Source organism: Marmota marmota, unplaced genomic scaffold (genome assembly GCF_001458135.2).
Source record: "Marmota marmota marmota unplaced genomic scaffold, marMar, whole genome shotgun sequence".
Classification (NCBI taxonomy): domain Eukaryota; kingdom Metazoa; phylum Chordata; class Mammalia; order Rodentia; family Sciuridae; genus Marmota; species Marmota marmota.
The window spans coordinates 9,959,375-9,979,677 of NW_026000119.1; the positions used below are offsets into that span (position 1 = coordinate 9,959,375).

The window sequence follows — 20,303 nt, forward strand, 5'->3', positions numbered from 1 at the left end:
GTTCAACATCTTTAGCAATTAGAGAAATGCAAAACTACTCTAAGATTTCATCTCACTCCAGTCAGAATGGTAGCTATTATGAAGACAAACAACAATAAGTGTTGGCGAGGATATGAGGAAAAAGGTACACTCATAAATTGCTGGTGGGTCTGCAAATTGGTGCAGCCAATATGGAAAGCAGTATGGAGATTCCTTGGAAAACTGGGAATGGAACCACATTTGACTGAGCTATTCCTCTTCTCGGACTAGACCCAAAGGACCTAAAAACAGCATACTACAGGGACACAGCCACATCAATGTTTATAGCAGCACAATTCACAATAGCTAAATTATGGAACCAACCTAGATGCCCTTCAGTAGATGAATGGATAGGGAAACTTTGGTATATATACACAATGGAACATTACTCAGCAATAAAATAAAATAAAATCATGACATTTGCAGGTAAATGGATAAAGTTGGAGAATATAATGCTAAGTGAAGAAAGCCAATCCCAACAAAACAAAAGCTGAATGTTTTCTTTGATATGAGGACAAAGACTCATAATGGTGATTAGTGGTGGTGGGGGGATGGATGGAATGGAGGAACTTTAGATAGGGCAGAGGGGTGGGAGGGGAAAGGAGGGAGCAAGAGGGTAGGAATGATGGTGAAATGAGTTAGACATCATTACCCTAAGTACATGAATAAGACATGAATGGTGTGCAAATATTCTGTGTACAATCAGTGTCTTGAAAAATTGTGTTCTATATGTATAATATGAAATGAATTGTATTCTGCCATCATGTACAATAAATCAGAATATTATATATATATATATAAATAAAATATAAGGATATTAAAAGAATAACAATAGTAACTAACACTTTCTTGTTGCTTACTCTATGCAGGGATTTTCTATGGGCTTCACGTAATCTAACTCATTTAAATCTCCCAAGCACTGAAGTGTTCTCCTTACAGAATCCTGCTATCTCCATTTTACAGCTGGGGAAACTGAGGCATGGAGATGGGAAGGGTCAAACTACACAGCTGGTACTTAGAAGGGCAGGGGTGCAAGTGCTGTTTAGAGTCTGTGCTGCTGCCCACTGGGCTCTCCCACTCCTTTGGGCTTTAGTGCTTGATCCAGGTGCACTTTGAGATAAAACCGCAGCTCTGGTCATCCTGTCTGCTTTTCGTTGGATGTTCAGGAGTCAAGGCCTGAGTGGTGGTTGGGGTCCTCTTGTAGGAACTACTGAAGGTGGGTCAGAGCTGAACAATTGAAGTTCATTGAGAAGAGGACTAATTAGAACCAGACAGAAGTCACAGAACAGCCACCTAAACAAGGTCCACGTCATTGTTTCTAGAATGTATTGTGGCCTGAAAGAGCTGCTTAGAGTGCTGCCAGAGGCAGTTCAGTCGCTCCTCTGTTCTACAAGCGATTGGTTCTAAAACTCCCTGTGGAGACCCACACCCAAGGATGCTAAAGTCCCTTATTAAAAAAATGGCATGGTATTTACATACAACTATTTATATGCTTTAAATCATCTTTGGATTACTTATAATATCCAAAGCCTTATAAATGCTATACAAATTCTTGTAGTACTGTTTTATTTGGGACATAATAACAGGAAAATGTCTGTACATATTTAGTACAGATGTAATTTATTTTGTTCAAATATTTTTGATGGGAGATGAGAGAATACAGAGGACTAAGTAACTCAGGATATATGGTAACTGATGGTGATGGTGATGGTGTGTGTGTGTGTGTGTGTGTGTGTGTGTGTGTGTATGTTTTTCTCCCCAGTCTTATGACTAGGGAGAAAAGGTGAAAAAAGAAAACTTTAGTTCTCAAATACTACCACCTAGGCAAATACTGATTTTTCTATTATTGAAGGTGCTTTGACTTTTGGCCCTGGGTTCTGCTTGAATTTCACTTCTGTTCTTCCTCCTTCTCTATTCCAAGCCAAGGAAAGCTAAATTTGTCTCCTCCTCTTTTTAAGCCCAGTCAATCCCACAAGCCTGTTCTAAATGAGCTCATGGGCTCCTCTTGAGCTGGGACAGTATGTGATACAGAGAATAACAGGCCATAGCTCTGAGGTTTCCCTACCCCAATGCAGTGACAAGCATCAGACGCTGGGAGCCAAATAGGAGAATGTAGGATTGGATGGAAAGACAGACAGGAAGATAAGTAGAGACATGGGTGGCACCAAACTGTATTTCTATTGGTAACAGAAGTAAAGCTAAGGGTGTATTAAAACTGGGTCTTGGGAAGAGATAGGAGTGAACTGTTCAGACAACAACGAAGGCTTCAGTGGCAAGCGGCTAGGAGAAGAGACACCTGATGTTTCTGGGCTTGAAGCATCAGCACTGGGCATGGAAACCGAAACACCTTGACAGGAGTCCTTATCTTAAAAATGGGCTAATCCCTGCCCTTTCCAGTTCCTAGGGATACTGGGAGGAGCAGATGAGATGGAGTGCTTTGTGAACTAGCACAAATGTTGATTGTAGGGTGGAGGCGTGTTGACATCTTTGTATAGCTCAGCCTCTTTACTTTATGGATTAACAGAATGAAATACCAAAGGAATGACTTAGTGACTTTCCAAAGTTCACATGTTTTACAGAAATGACAGAGTTAGAACCAAAGTCTACATAAGAAGGTATCAAAAAAATGAATAGGGAGCATGAAAAGGGTTGGGTCTTCAGGTCCAAGTCACAGGGAACTCTGAGAGCCAGTCATTGTGTTGGGTCTTGACAGTGTGGGGAGCAGGATCTATGGATGTGATTTGGGGAGAGAGATGCACCATTTTTTTTTTTTTTTGCAGAACCTTCTATAGTACAACTATCTCTGAGAGATCATTCCTGATGATAGATGAACGCTGCTACTTTGAGTCTTCTTTTTCTAGATGTTTGCTTTTACTCTGTATGGCACAATTTAGTGAATTTATTCTAGAATACAACTGATACTGACATCTGTAGCTGTTGGTAGTTATGCATACCATGCATACAAGATAGAGATGTATGAAATACACTATTAAACTAATGATTTCATGTGAACACATTTGGCCTGCTTTCCAGATTGGAAGTCCCTGAAAGTTACAAATACCAAATTATGCTTCTTTATTTATCTAGGCTCAAAATAAGTAATTCATAAAAAAACTCATGTCTTCTGAAATGCAGCTATTTTTAAAAATTGAACTTTATTAGTAGCTATGATGTAAGGGGAAAACAACTTCTTTTGAAGCATATAGCTTGCAATTCAAATATGCTACAGAAGTGTTTTTAATTAACACAACCTAAGCCTGTCTCTCTCTTTTTTTTTTATTTTTTAGTTATAGATGGACACAATATCTTCATTTCACCTTCATGTGGAGCTGAGGCTCAAACCCAGCACCACATATGTGCTAGATGAGCACTCTACCACTGAGCCACAACCCCAGCCTCTAAGCCTGTCTCTTTAAGTTATACCCTTTCCCAAAAAAAAGTCTTCCCTAAAAATAAATCATTAAAAACTATTTAGTCATTTCTTCACACAGAATGTAAGAGGCAAACTTTATCAATTAGCCAAATGTTATCACAATTGGAATCTTTTGCTTCATGTTTCTACTCTGACTAGAAGCTAGTTAGTGGGAAAGATTGGTTAGTGGGCAGAATTGGGATCCAAACTTTGGGCTAGGATCAATATCCGGTTCTATTTCATGTAACCAGAAGACCTAATTTGGAGACTGGCTTTAGTTTTATCTAAAAAGCACTTGGCTTATTTAAAGCTCATGATGGGCAGAATAGAAATATTAATCTTGGTTGAGATAATGAAAGATGTGCACTCATAGAAGCCAAGTGCTTACCTCCTCTTCCTTCATATCCTTCTCTTGAGGACACATCAGCTGTACTTTAAGGAGTTGGCGGGGAGGGTGTGGAGCACAGGTTTGCAACTAATGCAGACCAGGGTACACACAGTCAGGACAGATCTCAGTTACCATGGTTTTTAAAGTTTCTCAACACGAATGAGATCTTTTTCTCACTTGGAATTGATTTTAAGTACCTCTTTAGGTCACCTAGCATCAGTTCTCCTTTGACATGTGTAATGCAGTCTATATGAGGTTTCCAAGAATGGCAGATGTTCCTCATCCCCTTTCTCAAAGCACAGTGACTGTCTTTCATGTTGCACAAGCTGGGTATCCCACAGCAGCTCCTGCTCGGTGGTACCTGGGAGCATTGATCTTACCCAGTTGGCCTGAGGTCTCTCTGCACCAAAACTACAGGGAAGTAGGGACGTTAGGGCCGGGTTAGGTATCTCAACTCCTCAATCATCTTTTGTGAATGACGCCTGGGGGAGAATAATGTATTACCAAAAGTTTGCCTTTGTCATGAGCTGTCATTTATCTCCACGGATGCCAAGAGAGAAGTTTTTGTCATTGTTACCTCCTTCTCCATCTCTTTATTACTTCAGTGATGAAAATCCTATTATCTCAATGATTACTTCAAAGTCTGACTATAGATAAAACAATTCTGAGGAAAGAAATAAGCCAGATTTTTAAAATAAGGATGATATTTTTTTGGATTGCTCTCCATTTATTATTTCATTATTTTCTACCCATTTTTTATTGGTTCTTTTTAGTTATACATGACAGTGGAATCCATTTTGATATAATTATATAAGCATGGAATATATCTTACTCTAATTAGTACCCCATTCTTTTTTTTTAAAGATTTTTTTTTTAGTTGTAGATGGACACAATATCTTTATCATTTTTTAATCTATTTTTATGTGGTGCTGAGGATCAAACCCAGGGCCTTATGCATACAAGGTAAGGGTGCTACGGTTGAGCCACAACCCCAGCCGCACCCCCCACCCCCATTCTTGTGGATATGCATGATGGTGGGATTCATTGTGGAGTATTTATATATGTATGTAAGACAGTAATGTCAGATTCATTACACTGTCTTTCCAATAAGGATGACTTTTGAGAATCATCCAGTCCATAGGGGAAGGCCCATTTTCTCTGGGGCTAGGCAGCCTTACAAGCAAGACCTTCTACACTGCCTGCCTCTCTTGGTTCAAAGAACATAAGCAAGAAGGAAGGGTGGAACTCTCAGAGGTAGAGTATTTACTCTGTTTGCCAAATAATGTACAAAGTATTATTTTTATCATGGAATCTGGGTGGGGAGCAGAGAGTTACAGTTTCAGGTCACCTGTCCCAACACTTTCTTGGAAGCAACTTTGGTATATTTACTATAGTCCCAAGGACTGGAGAATCTCCTAGGAACTATTAGCTAAATTTAGCCTTGTCCTCATGTAATAATCACAAAGGCCATGTAGGAACCTGCTTTTGGACACTGTATTTACCAAATTTTAATTTCTCCCAGATTCCGACCCTGAAAGTTTAAGAGAGAAAATACTGGAAAGAAAAAAAAAATCCAAATTCTAATGCAAGTTTTGGGAAGAGTACAATTTCTAGGTCTTAATTGTTGACTCTTCGAAGCAGGTGGGGCCTAGACTCAATTCTTCTGCTCAGCTTTATTTGCCTCAGGTCCCGCAGACCGTTTTTATTTCCAGTTAGAAATCTCTAGTTGTTCCAACTCTCTAGCCCTTGCCTTTGAATTTCCCAAGTTTTCTGAAAGTGTTACTGTTCCAAACATGAACAGAGTTATTTTTCTCCTTCACACTTTTTGGATTATCCTTTTCTGTATTGTGCTGTTGGTAGGTACTTAAATGGACTTTTATTGCCTAATATGCACAGTAAGTATCCTTTTGGGAGTCTTAAAGTGTTTTACAAACATTCTAAGTTTTCAAGTTAAGAAAATCAAAGTCTAGAGGAGTCAAAGCTCTTGCTAGTATCCACCTGAGGATTAAGGACCCAACTGTAATAACAATAGCTAACATTTATTTAGTGCTAACTATGTAAGAGGGACTTTATATACTTGTCTAATTTAATCCTAATAAGAATCCTGTAGAACAGGTACAGTATTATACTTGTACCCTCATCTTATAGATTAAGGAAACATGATACCCAATGATAAATGAACTTGCCCTTTGGCCTCCCAACTAGCAAATGGCTCTGGTGAGATTTGAGCCAGGCAGTCTGATACAGAGCCTGCCTTTGGAATTACTCCACAATTTCTCCAAATGGAAATATGATAAAGTATTTCTGATGCCCATGCTCATGAATATACTGAGATTTTATGATTTAATATAAGTTCACCTTCATTTTTGAGCCTGTGGTCTATCCCTGAAGGCTATGAGTTTAACCGTGAAAGCAAGATACTACAAAATAAAAGGCCATCTTTTATTGGCCAACGTTTTTCTTTCCTGAGAAAGAAGTCATGCTAAGGACAGTATCAATTTAGTATTTTTTTAATGTGATTTCCTGATATACTACTCTTCACTCAATTCTCTGGGGTGGGATTTTTAGACCCTTTTTTTGATAAGTTGAGGGCTTGTTGTTGATCTATTCTCACTTCTCTGACCAGTTACCTTGTAACTAAAAAAGGCATGCTTTTTGAGTTGGAAGGTGATGGTAAAGTTTTGCTCTGTATATGGAATCCAGCACATTCCAATCAATTTTCCCAATGAGCCAATAAGCTGTAGATTCATTGACATTATTAGCTGTGCTTGTAAGCTAAACCTCTCTTTCTCAGGAAGCATTTCCAAAATCACTTTAGTCATATATTATTGGTGAAAGTATTTGAAAAAGAAAAATTGTTCCAGGGGGACAGAAACTCTCCAAATGTAATAAAAGGTGACATTGGTACAATTAAAATGTATGATGGAGTTGTCTTGCTGCTAGATGACAACATAAATGGTAAATAGTTGACTTTATTACCTTGACATATATTTTTCAAAGGGCATTCTGGAAATATTTCAAAAGTAGATGAAGATTTAGGTAGTAAAAGTAAGCCATAGGAGAAATATAAGTACAGAGAAGAATTCAGAATAATTTTTAACTAAAATAAAACCTGACAGTTGGAGTTCCTTATAGGAGTTTGCTTTGCTTTCGCTAGCTTTATGGTTTAGCATAAGTTTAAAGAATTGGGCAAAAAAGAAAAAAAAATGTGACTGCAGGCTTATAACAGTAACCATGGCAGCCCATGGGAAAGCCAAAAGTAGGAATCAGAATGATGGGAACAGAAAGGTGTGATGGGAAATGGGGAGCGAGGGGAGAAGCCCAGTGTGGCTGCAAAAATCCCTTGACACTCTCTACAGTGATGAGTGTCAGAGGAGTCTTTGTATGCATAGTGGGACACTTCAGTTTTTCTTTATTCTCAATTTAAAGGTCAGGATTTATTAGGCTAAGAAAATAAGTGGGTTTATGACCTTATGCTTGATATTTCATCACCAAAATTCACTCATTTATTGACTGATTGATTTATTGAACATTTATTGAGCACCTACTGAGCTAGACACTCTTGAGTGCTGAGAACACATTTGTGAGCCCAAACAGACAAAGGCCCATCCTTGAAAATCAGTTGAAGGCTGTGAACCAGGAGCCACACTGCTAGGTATATAAGCACACACCATGAAGAAGAGATGTGACTGAAGTGTGGCAGTGTATAACAGAGAGGCCAGAGATAGATTGGGAGGCCCACAGGAAACAACCAGAGCAAGTGACGTTTGAGCTGAGATCTGAGGAATGAATCAGAATTAACCAGGCAAAGTGCTGGGTCATGAGAGGATTTCAGGCAGAAGCATCCCAACAAATGAAGGCCTTAAGTCAGAGAGCAGCAGGTGGGTGAATCAGAGAGGCAGCCAGCATGGGTGGTGCTGAGAGGGAGAGGCAGGAGTGTGGCTGACCCAGGGTTGGCAAATAGAGGCCAACTAGAGGCTGAGGGCTTCACCCTAACAGCAGGGGATACCCTCAAGGGGCTGGGATGTAGGTGATGGCATGTTATGTATGATCTGATCAGAGTTGTATTTTATCATCATTCTGGCTGCTGTATGGAGAATAAGTCAGACTGGGGAGACCGGTGCAGAGGAGGAGAGGAGGGGCTGGTGAAGGGGTTGATGCTGTGGGATTATGGGAGTTTTGACTTGAGAATGAGCGTAAAGAGAAGTGAATGAGAGTGGTACCTACTAACAATTCAAAATCAATAGACCTTGTGATAGAGAGGGGATAGGAAGTGGAACAGAGAGACCTGGAAAGATGTGTCATTCACTGTAAGAGGCCCAGGCCTGAACATGTACAATGATGTGGTATTTGTAAACCAGAGCCTACCGATTATTGCTTTCTGATACATTCTGGGCTTTTACATGATCTTCTTACAACTATATTTTATATGAGATCATTGTTTATGCCATGTTTAACTTATTTTTTAATGTTTTTAAATATGATCATTAACTCACTAGAATACAATTTTTTCACTCCTAAACATTTTCTAGGCATACTTTAAAACTATTCTTTCTTCTTTCCTATCATCTTATTCTTTTATCAAATCTATATTTGTCATGAATGATATGGATGTATGGTTGAGCAAATGTCCCTCACAGGTGCAGAGAGGTGTTTTGATGTCTGTGATGCTCAATGACCTTGATTTAAGGTACTTACTTATTAGCATAGTTCATACTAAATAAATGCTGGAGTTCAACCAGCAATTCAAAGTTCAAAGATTTCACCAATTCCCACAACTGCATATCCTCTTTGTAATGGAAAATACAGGGCTGTATAAGACCAGTGGACACATGGATCTTATGAACAAAAGAGAACATACACTTCGCAGAGAGAAGATTGGATATAATTTTAAAGTTTGCATGTGTCAGAACTGATGACATTTTGAAAGTAACTTGATTTGCAATGTCAGCTCATCCTTCAAGTAAGCATTCACTGAGTCCTGAACTATGCTCAGAACCACTCAATTTCATTCACGGGATAAAAAGCAAACTGGAGTCATAGTTTCCACACATGCAGAGTTCTCATTTAATAACACAAGATCACCCACATTTAACTCATCATGTCTTTCTGTCATCCTTTAAAAGTCAAAGGCTGAAAAATAAAAACCAATCAAAACTAGTTTCTTCTGCTATGGCCACCTGCTTCTCCTCCCATGGAGCAGCTCTACCCCTTAGACCCAGCTGGTGACATCTGACAATATCCCATATAACTCATTTGCATAGTAATACTAGGGGCTGTAAGTCCTTCCTTGACTTTGTATCTCTACTGCTTCACGCAAGATAGGTACAGTGGGGCAAAACGACTTAGCATTAGTGGATCCCGGCCTGATCACTTATCGGAGAATATAAGACATTTAAACTCTTTGGATCTATTCTATCACCTGCAGAATAGACACTACTGAGTTCCCCTCAATGGATGATTCCATGGATCAGATGAAGGGCTACCTGTTAGGGATGAGCCAAATTTTCAAGTAAGCCTCTTATGAATATAACTGCCATTTCTTCACAGGATAAATGTTGTAGGCAATTGTCATAGTTTGATAAGCCCAAAGGACTTGAAAGATTGCTCTTTTATTCAGTTTACATCTGAGAGTCCTTAATGTTAGAGTAGTTAAGTGACATAGCCTGTCATCGACAATGACAAATCAGAAACCAGGTATAAACTGCTCTATGTGTTTTAAGTCCTGAATTGTCTGCAACTTGCCCTAGCTATTTCTCCTGTCAGTTGAAGGCAATTAAGACAGACTCAGAAAATCAGGGATTCAACGTTTTATCTCATATGTGGAAGTTAAAGCAAAATACAAAAGTTAAAGCAAAATAAAGCAAAGAAGGAAGTGGGCTAGGGGTGGGGGATTGAATCATAAATATATAGGGAAGATCAGTGGAGTAGAAGGTAGAAAATGAGAGGGGGAGAGGAAGGATGGGAAAGGGAAGGAAATAATGTTATATGCATATATAAATATACCAAAGGGAATTTCAACTTTGTGCCTATGTAAAAAGTACCAATTAAAATTAAATAAATAAAGGAGTGAAAGGAAGATCAGTAGAGCAGAGAGAGGAGAACAGGAAGGGTGGAAAAAGTGGGGATTTAAATAAAATTCCTTGTAGGTACTGGTAATAAACCCAACTATTATGTATAACTATAATGATTTAATTTAAAAATATATAGATATATAATTCTTAGCAAGTCCTGATTCAAAGCTTTTGGTGACTATCAGTGGCTTGCTGAGTGTAGCTCATTACCTTATCCTACTCTTTCTCTATTTTTTTAAAAAGATGGTAGAATGAGATGGACATCATTACCTTATCATACTCCCAATGGTTCTCCAGCACAAGTCGTGAGGTCTTCCTTCCTGCTATATTTGCAATGTCTCCCTCCATGCAGCCTGGGTCTGTCAAACTATGCTACTTTCTATGCCCTGTACATGCTACACTGCAAACTCCAGGAGAGAAGTGACTGTATTATTCATGGCTATACCCCTACTACTTAGCCAGATGCTCAGCTCATAGTGAAAGTTCAGTGTTAAAGATGGAGGGTATTTCTCTTCATGGTGAATATAATAATGATGATAACTGCTACAACAAAATAGCAGCAACAATAATAACAGTGAATAGTAGTAAAATATGAATCACAGTCATTGATTAAACCACTGCTTAATAGTGAAATTTATTATCTCATCCAAACCTTAGAATAACTCCATCATGCTGATGCTGGCCCTATTCTGTCTGACTGATAAAATAGGTTCAGAGAGATTAAACAACTTCCCTGATACTAGCTGATAGATTCTTCAATTCATTGATTCAACGAATGTTACTGAAAGTCTACCGTGGGTCAGGCTGTGTTCTAGAAGCTGAGGATATAAGTTACATCTTCCTCTTTGTGAACAGGCCACTGCTTTCATGGACCTGACAGTCCAGTGATAGAAAACAGGCACTTATCTTATAAAGGAGATGAAGTCAGAAAATAGTAAGCAATTAAAAGATAAATAAAATGAGGCAGAGGGACCAACAATGATGGGGTTCCTATTTCAGATAAGGAAGTGAATAAAGGCTTGTTAAACAGAGTCCTGACAATGAATAGGAGAGAGCCATTAAAGGCCTGGAGAGACAGAATGTTTAAGGCAGGGGCAACAATAAGTGCAAAGGCCCAGGCAGGAGTATTATTTGTATGTTCAATAAACAGAAAGATTGCCAGCATGTTTGAGAGTGGAAGAAGAGGCCATGCAGGTTCAGATCATGCTGAGCATTGTGGGCACAAAACAGACTTTGCCCTTTACTCTGATTCAGAGGGGAAGCAATTATAGAAGTTATAGCCAAGGAGCAGCAGAATCTGTTCTGAGTTTTTTATTAAAAAAAGTTTTTATTTACCCCAATGTTATTATTTCAATATGCAACCAATCTAAAAATTATTGTTTCCATTCTTCTTTTAGTACTAGGTCTTGGAAATCCAGTGTGTATTTTCCTATTACAGAACATCTCAAATGGGACTACACATTTCATATGTTCAAAAGCCACATCTGGATATTGGCTGCTGAATTGGCCACACAGGCATCAGCCTAACAAGGCAGCCCTCCCTTCACTTTTGACCTTGTAGAGCTCAGATATGAAGATTGACATGAGTACCAGCCACATCCTTGGAAAAAGAGGTCAAGGTCAGAGGAGCATTTGGATTCTGAACTCTTCCTCTGACTAGGAGGCAGCTGAGGCTGGTTATCAGACAACAATGCAGAGTTCAGGACAAACATCAAACAGACCCTAAAGTCCTGTGAGTTTTAAAAGGCTCTCTCTGACAGGGTGTGGTGAGTGGTGAGACCAGTTACAGGAATGATAGAGTAATCCACTTGAGAGATAATGGAAGGGTGAGGAGTGATCCGTTCAGAGCTGATGGGTCAGATGGGGAGTATGTGAGAAAGAAAGGAGTCTAGGATCACTGCCAGGGTTTTGGCCTAAGGAACTGAAAGAAAAAAGGGCAAGAGAGAGGGAGGAGCACACTGAGAGGTGAGGAACTCATTTCATATGATTTCAATGATATAAAACAGGGAATCAGCATACAGATGTCATTTAAAGTCATGGACCAGGGTGCAATCATCTCAAGAATGAGTGTGGAGAGAGGATAGGGAGGGAAACTCTAAGATGAAGAGATCGTGGAGGGAAGAAGACAGTGGTGGCCCTGGACTGCTCAACCTGGACGGTGCAGCAGGGTGAGGGGGAGAAGTGAGGCAGAGGTCAGAATAGGTGAATGACCAAGACAGAACTTGTCCAGGACTTTAGTGGAGGCAGTGCTTTAAAGATGAGGGCAGTCACCATAACTGTCCTGGTCCATGGCTGCTGACAGGTCTGCTGAAACCAGGCCTGAGAATTAACCACCGGAACTGGAAATGTGGAAGGCATTGATTCCTCACCAAGGGTGGTTACAGGCTGACAACTGGCAGGGGGCGGGGGTGGTGGATTCTCTGTAGCACTGTGTGTGCAGAATTACCTGTCATGCCCCTGAGCCTCACCTTCACACACAAGCACAAGAAATACCCTTGCTAAAATCCCCTTTTGCTCTCCTTAAGCCCTAATTCCCTTTATCTCCTGCAGCTCAGCTCCTAGCTCCCTCCACTAGGGAGCCTTCCCAATCCCTGTAGTCAGGCTTAGCATCCAAAGCATTTGTCTTGCTTCAAAATTATTCACTGATGACCATGTTCTGGTATTTGTTGAGAAGATGAGTCCTTGGTTAAGAGAAATATGTTGTGTGAACCCACTTGGAATAAGCCAGATGATCATGCAAAAGTTTGGTCTTACGCTGCCCCTACCAGAGACAGCACTCAAGTCACTGAATAAGAACATCCCCAGATTCTGGAGGCAGATTCTCAGGGGGAGCAGTGCAGCAATGCTGCGTGGTGACAGTGACTTGACTGTGGGTTAGGGATCTGGCTCTAGGGCCATCTCTGCCACTGAACTGTGTGACCTTGAACAAGACACTTCAGACTTCCGGGACACAGTTTGAAGAAACTTTGAAATGAACAGATTGTACCACTTTGTCCCAAAGATCCTTCCACCCATCTCAGTTCATTGTCAGAAACTAAGGAAGTGTCAAGAGTTCCTTGTGCTTGTGTCCTTTCTCTCCTTAAACTATGGAAAACTCAAAAACTCAAAGATCAGGACTTATACTCTGCATCAAGCACAATAAGCTTTCTTTTCTTTACTATATCATAAGGGATAAATCTTCTCTGGGCTGTGAAATGCACACTGGTCCATGCTCAGTTATCTCCCCTTCACCTGCCATGATGATCTCTTTCCCATCCATGCAAGCATTCCTTTATTCATTTTCTCTGGAGTTCCTGCTGTGTGCAAGTTCTCTAGAACTACAGAGATTCCTGGCCCAATCCTGCCACTAAGTTTGTGCCTCATGACCCAGCTGAGTTGGAGATATCAAGATGTGTGGCCTAAAAATCAAGATGAAATATTAGAACAGAGCTCTTAAAAAAATTCAAGAAACCAGAGTACTTGTAGAAAGGAATGGATGTGTCAGATTATGAGGATTTGAATATGCCAAGCTCAGACTTTTTGTTCAGGACTATTGATCTTCCATGTCTAGACTATGTTGGAGGGGACAGAGAGTGGAACGAGGGAGAGGGAGACCAGTTGGAAAATGGAAGTAGTACACACAGGTGGTAGTAGAAGACTGAACCAGGAAAGAGAATAGCGATGGGGAGGGGCATGTCTACAAGGCCATACTTGGATGCCCACTTTGTTAGAGTCTTTAAGACTCCCACTCTGCTCCAGGCACCCCTCTAAGCCACAGATGTTACTCGAATGATGAGAGGGAGGGTGGGGGTGGGGTCATGGTGGTGGGGCTGGGGGTGGGGGTTGGGGGTAGGATAGAGACAGAGACGGAAGGCACACATTCATGGTAGTGCTCTAAGTGCTGGCCTGCAGGTATAAACAGGGTACCAAGGTGATGGGAACTAGATGACCTCCTTTGGCCTCTGCAGTTCTACCCCCAACCCTTCTGTGAGCAGTCATCTAGGAGGCTGACCTGTTGGGACTACTAATAGCTTTCTTGGTTTCTGTATCCAAATCAGAGAGGGAGAGGGAGAGCAGAGTGCTCCCTTCACAGGCAGTTGACCTTGGAACAGAGGTGTCCTTCAACCAGGAGTCACTGCTCCCATCAAGACAGTCTTCTACAGGCCTCTCCCCTTCTGGGTTCTGGTCACTACTCCCTTCTTCCCTCTCAGGCCTGACTGTCCTGTGATCAAGACCCCCTGTGGGTCCCCTGTTCCCCTGCCAGATTTTGTAATTCTTTCCTTTATCTCAGTTTGAGTGTCTCTCTTGTTGGGACCCTCACTGATATTCTGAGCCTTTTGAAATACGAATTTACAATTCTTTGGGACTTTTCCCTTACCGCAGTGTGGACTCTTCCAGGAGGAATCAGGTCTTTGTTAATCTTAGTTCTGTCTTCATGCCACACTGTCTAGCTTGGTTTTTATTCATAGTGCTCATTTATTGTTAAAAGCTGTGGATTTCTTCTCAGTGACAGCCTTTCATTTGACCCTCGCCTGTCCAGAATATTCTGGGTAGCTGTGCCTGTCACGGGCCCACCCAGGGGAAGCTGCCGCTCCATTGCCCCCTTCACCTTCTGGCTGTTCTCGCCTCACTCTATCTCAGCCAAACAACCAAGCCCTCGCTCCCATGAAAGCCTTTTCCCATCCCACACCCTAAAATTTACAGTTTCACATTGGTGGCAGATACATGTAGCCTCAGAAAAGACCCTAAATATTGCTCATCAGAATTTCCAAGATTGCAAAATGAAGATAAAAATAATAACTTTACAGTGTTGCTGGGAGAACAAAAACAAATGTGATTCCCTGTAAAATTTATTGCCTTTCCCATGAACTACATCAGTGACAATAAAGAATAAGCAAGTTCTCTCCATCTCTACCCTACTTCGACTCGTTTCCAAGAGGTAAACACTTCTTTAAAACACTGAGCGGAATAATAACTGATATTTCCTGAGCACTTACTCCCTGCCAGGAACTATTCTAAGCACTTTATATGTCAAAAACTCATTTTATCTCCTCAAGAACATTATGCAGTAGAATCTATTCTGTGCCCATTTTACATGTGAGAAAAGACAAAGGCACAAAGAGATGAAGTCACTTGCTCAAGGTCCAGAGTCAGAGTGGAAATCTAGGAAGCTTGACCCAAGGTCATGTCGTTAATCCTCTCACTCTATAGCGTCACTCATTTATAATCTCTGTGACATTGTAAGAAAACAAGAAGACAAAACAGGTAGGTGACCATCAGCTCTAATGCATAATATGTCATGTGGAAATTATCAAGTGACAAAAATTAACATTTGCATTCTTGTGGAAATTCTTGCAAGTTATCATTACCTTCAGGTGTCACACTCCAAAACTCCAACGGAGTCATGTTTGGGTAACAGAATGGGTTCTTAACATCTCAGCATGGGCAAGAACACTTGTGTTTTCTAGATGGAGACTCACCTGAACTTAACGCATGTTCTACCTCCTGCATGATCAGGAAGGTGGTGGTAGTCTCGGACTCGCATATCACTGTTTTGGGCTCAGTTTCCTGCTGTGTTTTCTCCTTGGGCACTGGTTCCATTGTGGCCCCGGAAGTAGGCGTGTGACCAGAGCTGTGCTCCTCTGTTGGGGACTCTGATGTAGCTGGAGCTCCTGTGGTCTGGATGCTGGTCACAGTGGTGCTGTGGTTGGAGGTGACAGAGGCAGAAAGGATCTCAGGTGGTAAGGTGGATGAGGAGGAGGAGGGTGAAGAGGCCAGAGTTTGAGGGGAGAGGGATGTAGGGGACTGCGACCCTTCAGCTGGCACGCTTACTTCAGGACTGCTGGAGTTGTGTTCCTCGGGCGTGGGTGTCACGTGTACCACACTGCTGGTTGATAAGAACCCAGGAAGCGAGGGGCCTGGGTTTGTGCCTTCCCAGCTCGAGGATGGGCTGGTGATTGCTTCTTCTGTGGGTTCAATGGACACATGCTTGGGCAGTGCAGATGTCGGGGCTATGTCTGTGACTGGGAGTACCGAGGTATTGTGAACGCCACTGGCTAGGGACGCAGTGAGGGCCACAGGGTTCTGTGCAGAGCTGGTCCAGGTGGAGGCCGGTGGGGTTATTTTTGCCGGAAGAGAAACAGGTAAGGAGGTTGATGTAGGCAGGCTCTGTACCCTCAAACCTGTGAAAGAGCCAGTACAAAAGCAGTTAATATGTGAAAACCACATAATATGTGAAATAGCAGTGAGGTGCTTGCCCCACAGCTGTTTTACAGTACTGCCACAGGTATTTCTCATTTTACACTGTGCCCTCCATGATTGTGAAGGTGACTTTTAAAAAGTATTCTTCCCACTAATTGCTCTCCTCTTGCTTTGTGACTCTCTGTAGGAACCAGCCTGAAGGCTCTGTAAGAGCAATTAGTGGGTCAGTCAGCTCAAGTAAGTGGAGTGAACTAGTCTCATCCCCTTCTTGCTTAAACCAGTGTTCTTCAGGGGTGAGACTGTCCCTCCCAGTCAGCTGACTTGCTGGAATTTGTCTGGATGGCTGGGGCATTGGCTTCACAACAACTGGAGGGATGCTGAGGTGCATATAGTGGGAAGAGAGGTGCGGTCAGACCTGTGTGCTGACTGGCAGTAAAGGAAGCTGTGTCTGCAGAGGGACTTCAGTTCCGCCCCACCTGCAGCAAAAGTAGAGGACCTCCCTGATTGGCTGTTCGCTGGTCCTTGGCACTTAGCACAGGGAAGCAGAACCTGGTGTCTGTGATGAATACATATGTGAGCACTTTTCCAACAGAGGAGGAAAGAGGCGGGAGGTCCCAGAACAGAAGCTAGCAGGAGTGATCTGAGGTTTGGAAATATATTCTGAGCCTGGAACCCAGTTTGTTGAAATCCGAGCCTGGGGTTTTCACCATCATATCATTCTGCCAAGTATTTTCTTCGTATTTTATAGAATTTTAAATTCCTTTTCTGTCTCTCCCTTCCATCCTTCATTTACCCATCTGTTTTATCCATTCATTTATTGTTTAATGAGCGGCTTCTATGTGCTAGTTAATACTCTGGTAGACACAGGTTTAGGATCTCACCTTCTAGGTAATACTTCTCTTGCTTGCCTCCCCACCTCCTTTTCCTCCCCCAAGTAGCTTTTCCCTACTCATTTCCATCTTGGTAGGTGGGACCCCCATTCACAAATTTACTCATTAAAAACTGGGACACCATCCTTCATGCCTCTCTGTCCCTCACACACCACATCAAATCCAGTAGTGAGATCTGAGGACACTACTCTGGAAATATCTGGTGCTATCAGAGGGTAAGTTTCTTGTCTAACTAACTCTTTGTTATTTCACCATGACATATGCCCACTGCTGATGTCTTGTTAGGTTTCAACTATTTAACCTTACATACCCCTGGGAGATTTCCTTGAAGCATGCACATAGATAAAGGCCAACCAAGATCAAGACTCAGAAGGAGGAGAACATAGGCTAGATATCAGAATAGAAGAACAGATAAAAGACCAATGGGGAAGCATTCACATAAAATCTGCTGACTTATCATTCTACCCCATGCAACAGATTTGGGAGTTGATAGAAAACTGTGCTACAGAGTCTATATTCAACTTAACATTTGGATTTTCATCAAAATAATAGATTTTATTTAAAAGGAGTTGGTGGATGTTGGGGTATAACTCAGTGGTAGAGTACTTGGAGTACTTGCATTGCATGTGTGTGGCCCTGAGTTCAATAACCCACACTGAAAAAAAGAAAAGAAAAAGAAAAAATAATTTGGTCAAGACTATGAACTACAAGAGAGTCATACTAAACAGGAAAACAGGCTACATGGTATTCCATGCTGTAATAATGGTCTTTTGATGGCCATGAACAGTCAACAGTCTTAGGATAAAGACACATCAGGAAGTACTTGAAATATGGACAAAACAACAGTTAGGACAAATATTATTAAAACATCAGAACTTCACATGTGACCTTTGGAACTTACTGGCTGTTTCCTGGCAGTCCCTGTGGCTGATTAAAGATTCTAAGGGCAAAAAGATGACTCTGTTTAACTTCTGTTCATTAGAATCATATATGGGCAGATGGAGGCAGAGACCCTCTGTCTGGTATCCCAGTCAAAGTATCTCTGGAAGTCTGAGACAAACAAGAGATCTTTAAAGAAGCATCTATTCATTCATTCATTCAAGTTTTTATTGAGCAGATTCTATGTCCATGGCTTTGCCATTGGGGAGTTCTCCATCTAGCAGGACAGAAAGGATATTCAACTTCCTATAGTATGATGTGGAAAATACTTTATAAAAGTAAAACTGACTTGCAATGAGAGCCCTGAGAAAAGATTAATAAATTCTATTAGGAGAATACAGAATGTAAAATATACAAATGTCCTTTTCAAATGACATTTAAAAAAGTCATTAGAAGAGGTGACATTTGAATCGGTTCTGAAAGGAGAAGAATGTACATGATGCTGCTTCAGATCTATGTTGTTCAGGGTGACACTTACACTGTCATTTCCAGTGGAGCTAAAAACTTCACTATGGAAATCCTTACAGTACTACAGATGACATGCTCCAAGAATGAGTTTTGTTGCTGCAGACTCCCATTTTCTGGTTTAATTCTTATTAATATACTTTCATACTCTACCTTGCCTTCTTTCAAAGAGGACTGGAAATGGTCATTCATTTCCCATGATTACCTACTATGTAATTATTTAGAGTATTTTGTGGTCTAGTTCAGGCAGTTTCTACTCCTAACAAACCAATGATGCATGAAATTGTGTGACAGTATAGGTTATTACCACTTGAATGAGACACTCTGCTTTGCCATCTTTGATGGGACCTTCCATGCTGCCCTGACTGCCTGGGGGTAAGTCCTCCTTCTGCATGAAGACAGCCAAGGCTAAGACACCGTGGATCTCCTAGAAAATGCTGGCTGTCGCAGTCCACTTGGACGGCTATAACTAAGTACCGCAGATTGAGTGCTTAACAATAAACTTATTTCTTACAATTCTGGAGGCTTGAAAATCCAAGATCAAGGTGCTAGTCAATTCAGTTTCTGGCACGGGTCCACTTCCAGGCTTGAAGATGGTCACCTGCCAGCTATTTCTCTCATAGCCTTTCCTTGGGAAAGTTGGATGTGGGGAGGAAGGGAAGAGAAAGAGACAGTACAGATGCTCTGGTGTGTTTTATGAGGGCAATGATCCCATCATGAGGGCCCCACTCTCATTACCTCATCAAAATGTAATTACCTCCCAAAGGCCACATCTCTAAACCATCACTCGCAGGCTAAGGCTTCAACATTTCAAAACCCTAAGACATTCTGAAATATGGTTTCTGCTTTCTTATATGTACAGCTTGTGTTTCCTGAAGGATATAAAACTTAATAAGTCTAACAGGGAAGAATAAATGTTTTCTTAGGATTTCCAAAAACAATTTCCGGGCTGGAGAGGGCCTAAGGGATAAGTGGGTATAACCTTTTATTCGCAAATAGGGGGACAGATGCAGAAAGGAAAAGTGATGTGAACAGGCAGTGTCTGCCTAGAAAGAACTGTGTAAAGACAGAGTCAGAACTGGACCTTCCACCTTCTGCCCCCATGAACATATTGTGCCCCAGCCTCAAGAAGGCTGGTAAATCTTACTGCAGCAGGCTTCATTACAGAGTAAGCAAGTGGGAGCCCATGGAAGACTGGCAACTGAAGGAGGTAAAACAAATATAGTGCCCCCATACTCCTTCCCACCCACAGGAAAGCCATTTTCCTTTGGGCTGGGGTGGGGGGAATAATCAGTTTTAATATTTCCTTAAGAAAAATGGCAGTTAATAGAATGAAGAGATCAAACCCATGAATTTCTCATGTAGAGGTGAATAAGCATTGTTTAAAAAACAGGATGACAATGCTGGGCATGGTGGGCTCTGCCTAGCCATGGACAGGCCCACATACATGAAATGGAATGATTCCAGAAAGATATCTCTTGAGAATTAGCCCAATGTGAGGTCAAAGGGCATGAGTGCAACCCAATCTGAAGTTCCTCCTTGGGGGTTTACAAATGGTGATCTTGGCTGGAATTCACTCTGACTCAAGCCTCCATGTTGCAGGAACTGCTGACAGATTGTTGCTCTGAAGAAAAGGCATCCAGATTCTTAGTTGGATAGAAAATTATTTGTTTCTATGTGCATTGTCTTTTATGGGGGAGACCAATAGCATTGTTTACATCTCTCTGTATTTGAAAGAGCTTCATTTTGGCTTCCTCCCTGTTTCTGGCCTTATTAGGAATAGGGATGTAGGGGCTGAGGGCTGGGACATGCAGGCAAATCCTCCTAGTGCTGAGAGGAGTTACAAGACACTCCAGGCTGGAGAGTCTGCATTCTGCACCTCCTGACCCACCTGAGTATCAGGAATGCAGGTCAGTGAATGGCCTGAACTCTGTCAC

General features: G+C 41.5%; 1 protein-coding gene across 1 annotated transcript in view; it reads right to left on the reverse strand.

The window, feature by feature from the left end:
• Parm1 (prostate androgen-regulated mucin-like protein 1) overlaps nt 1–20,303 on the reverse strand; it is a 115,013-nt gene that overhangs the window by 20,421 nt on the left and 74,289 nt on the right. The window contains exon 4 of the mRNA XM_015499135.2: nt 15,352–16,053. Coding sequence (XP_015354621.1) covers nt 15,352–16,053 — 702 coding nt within the window. The remainder of the gene's footprint in view (nt 1–15,351; nt 16,054–20,303) is intronic.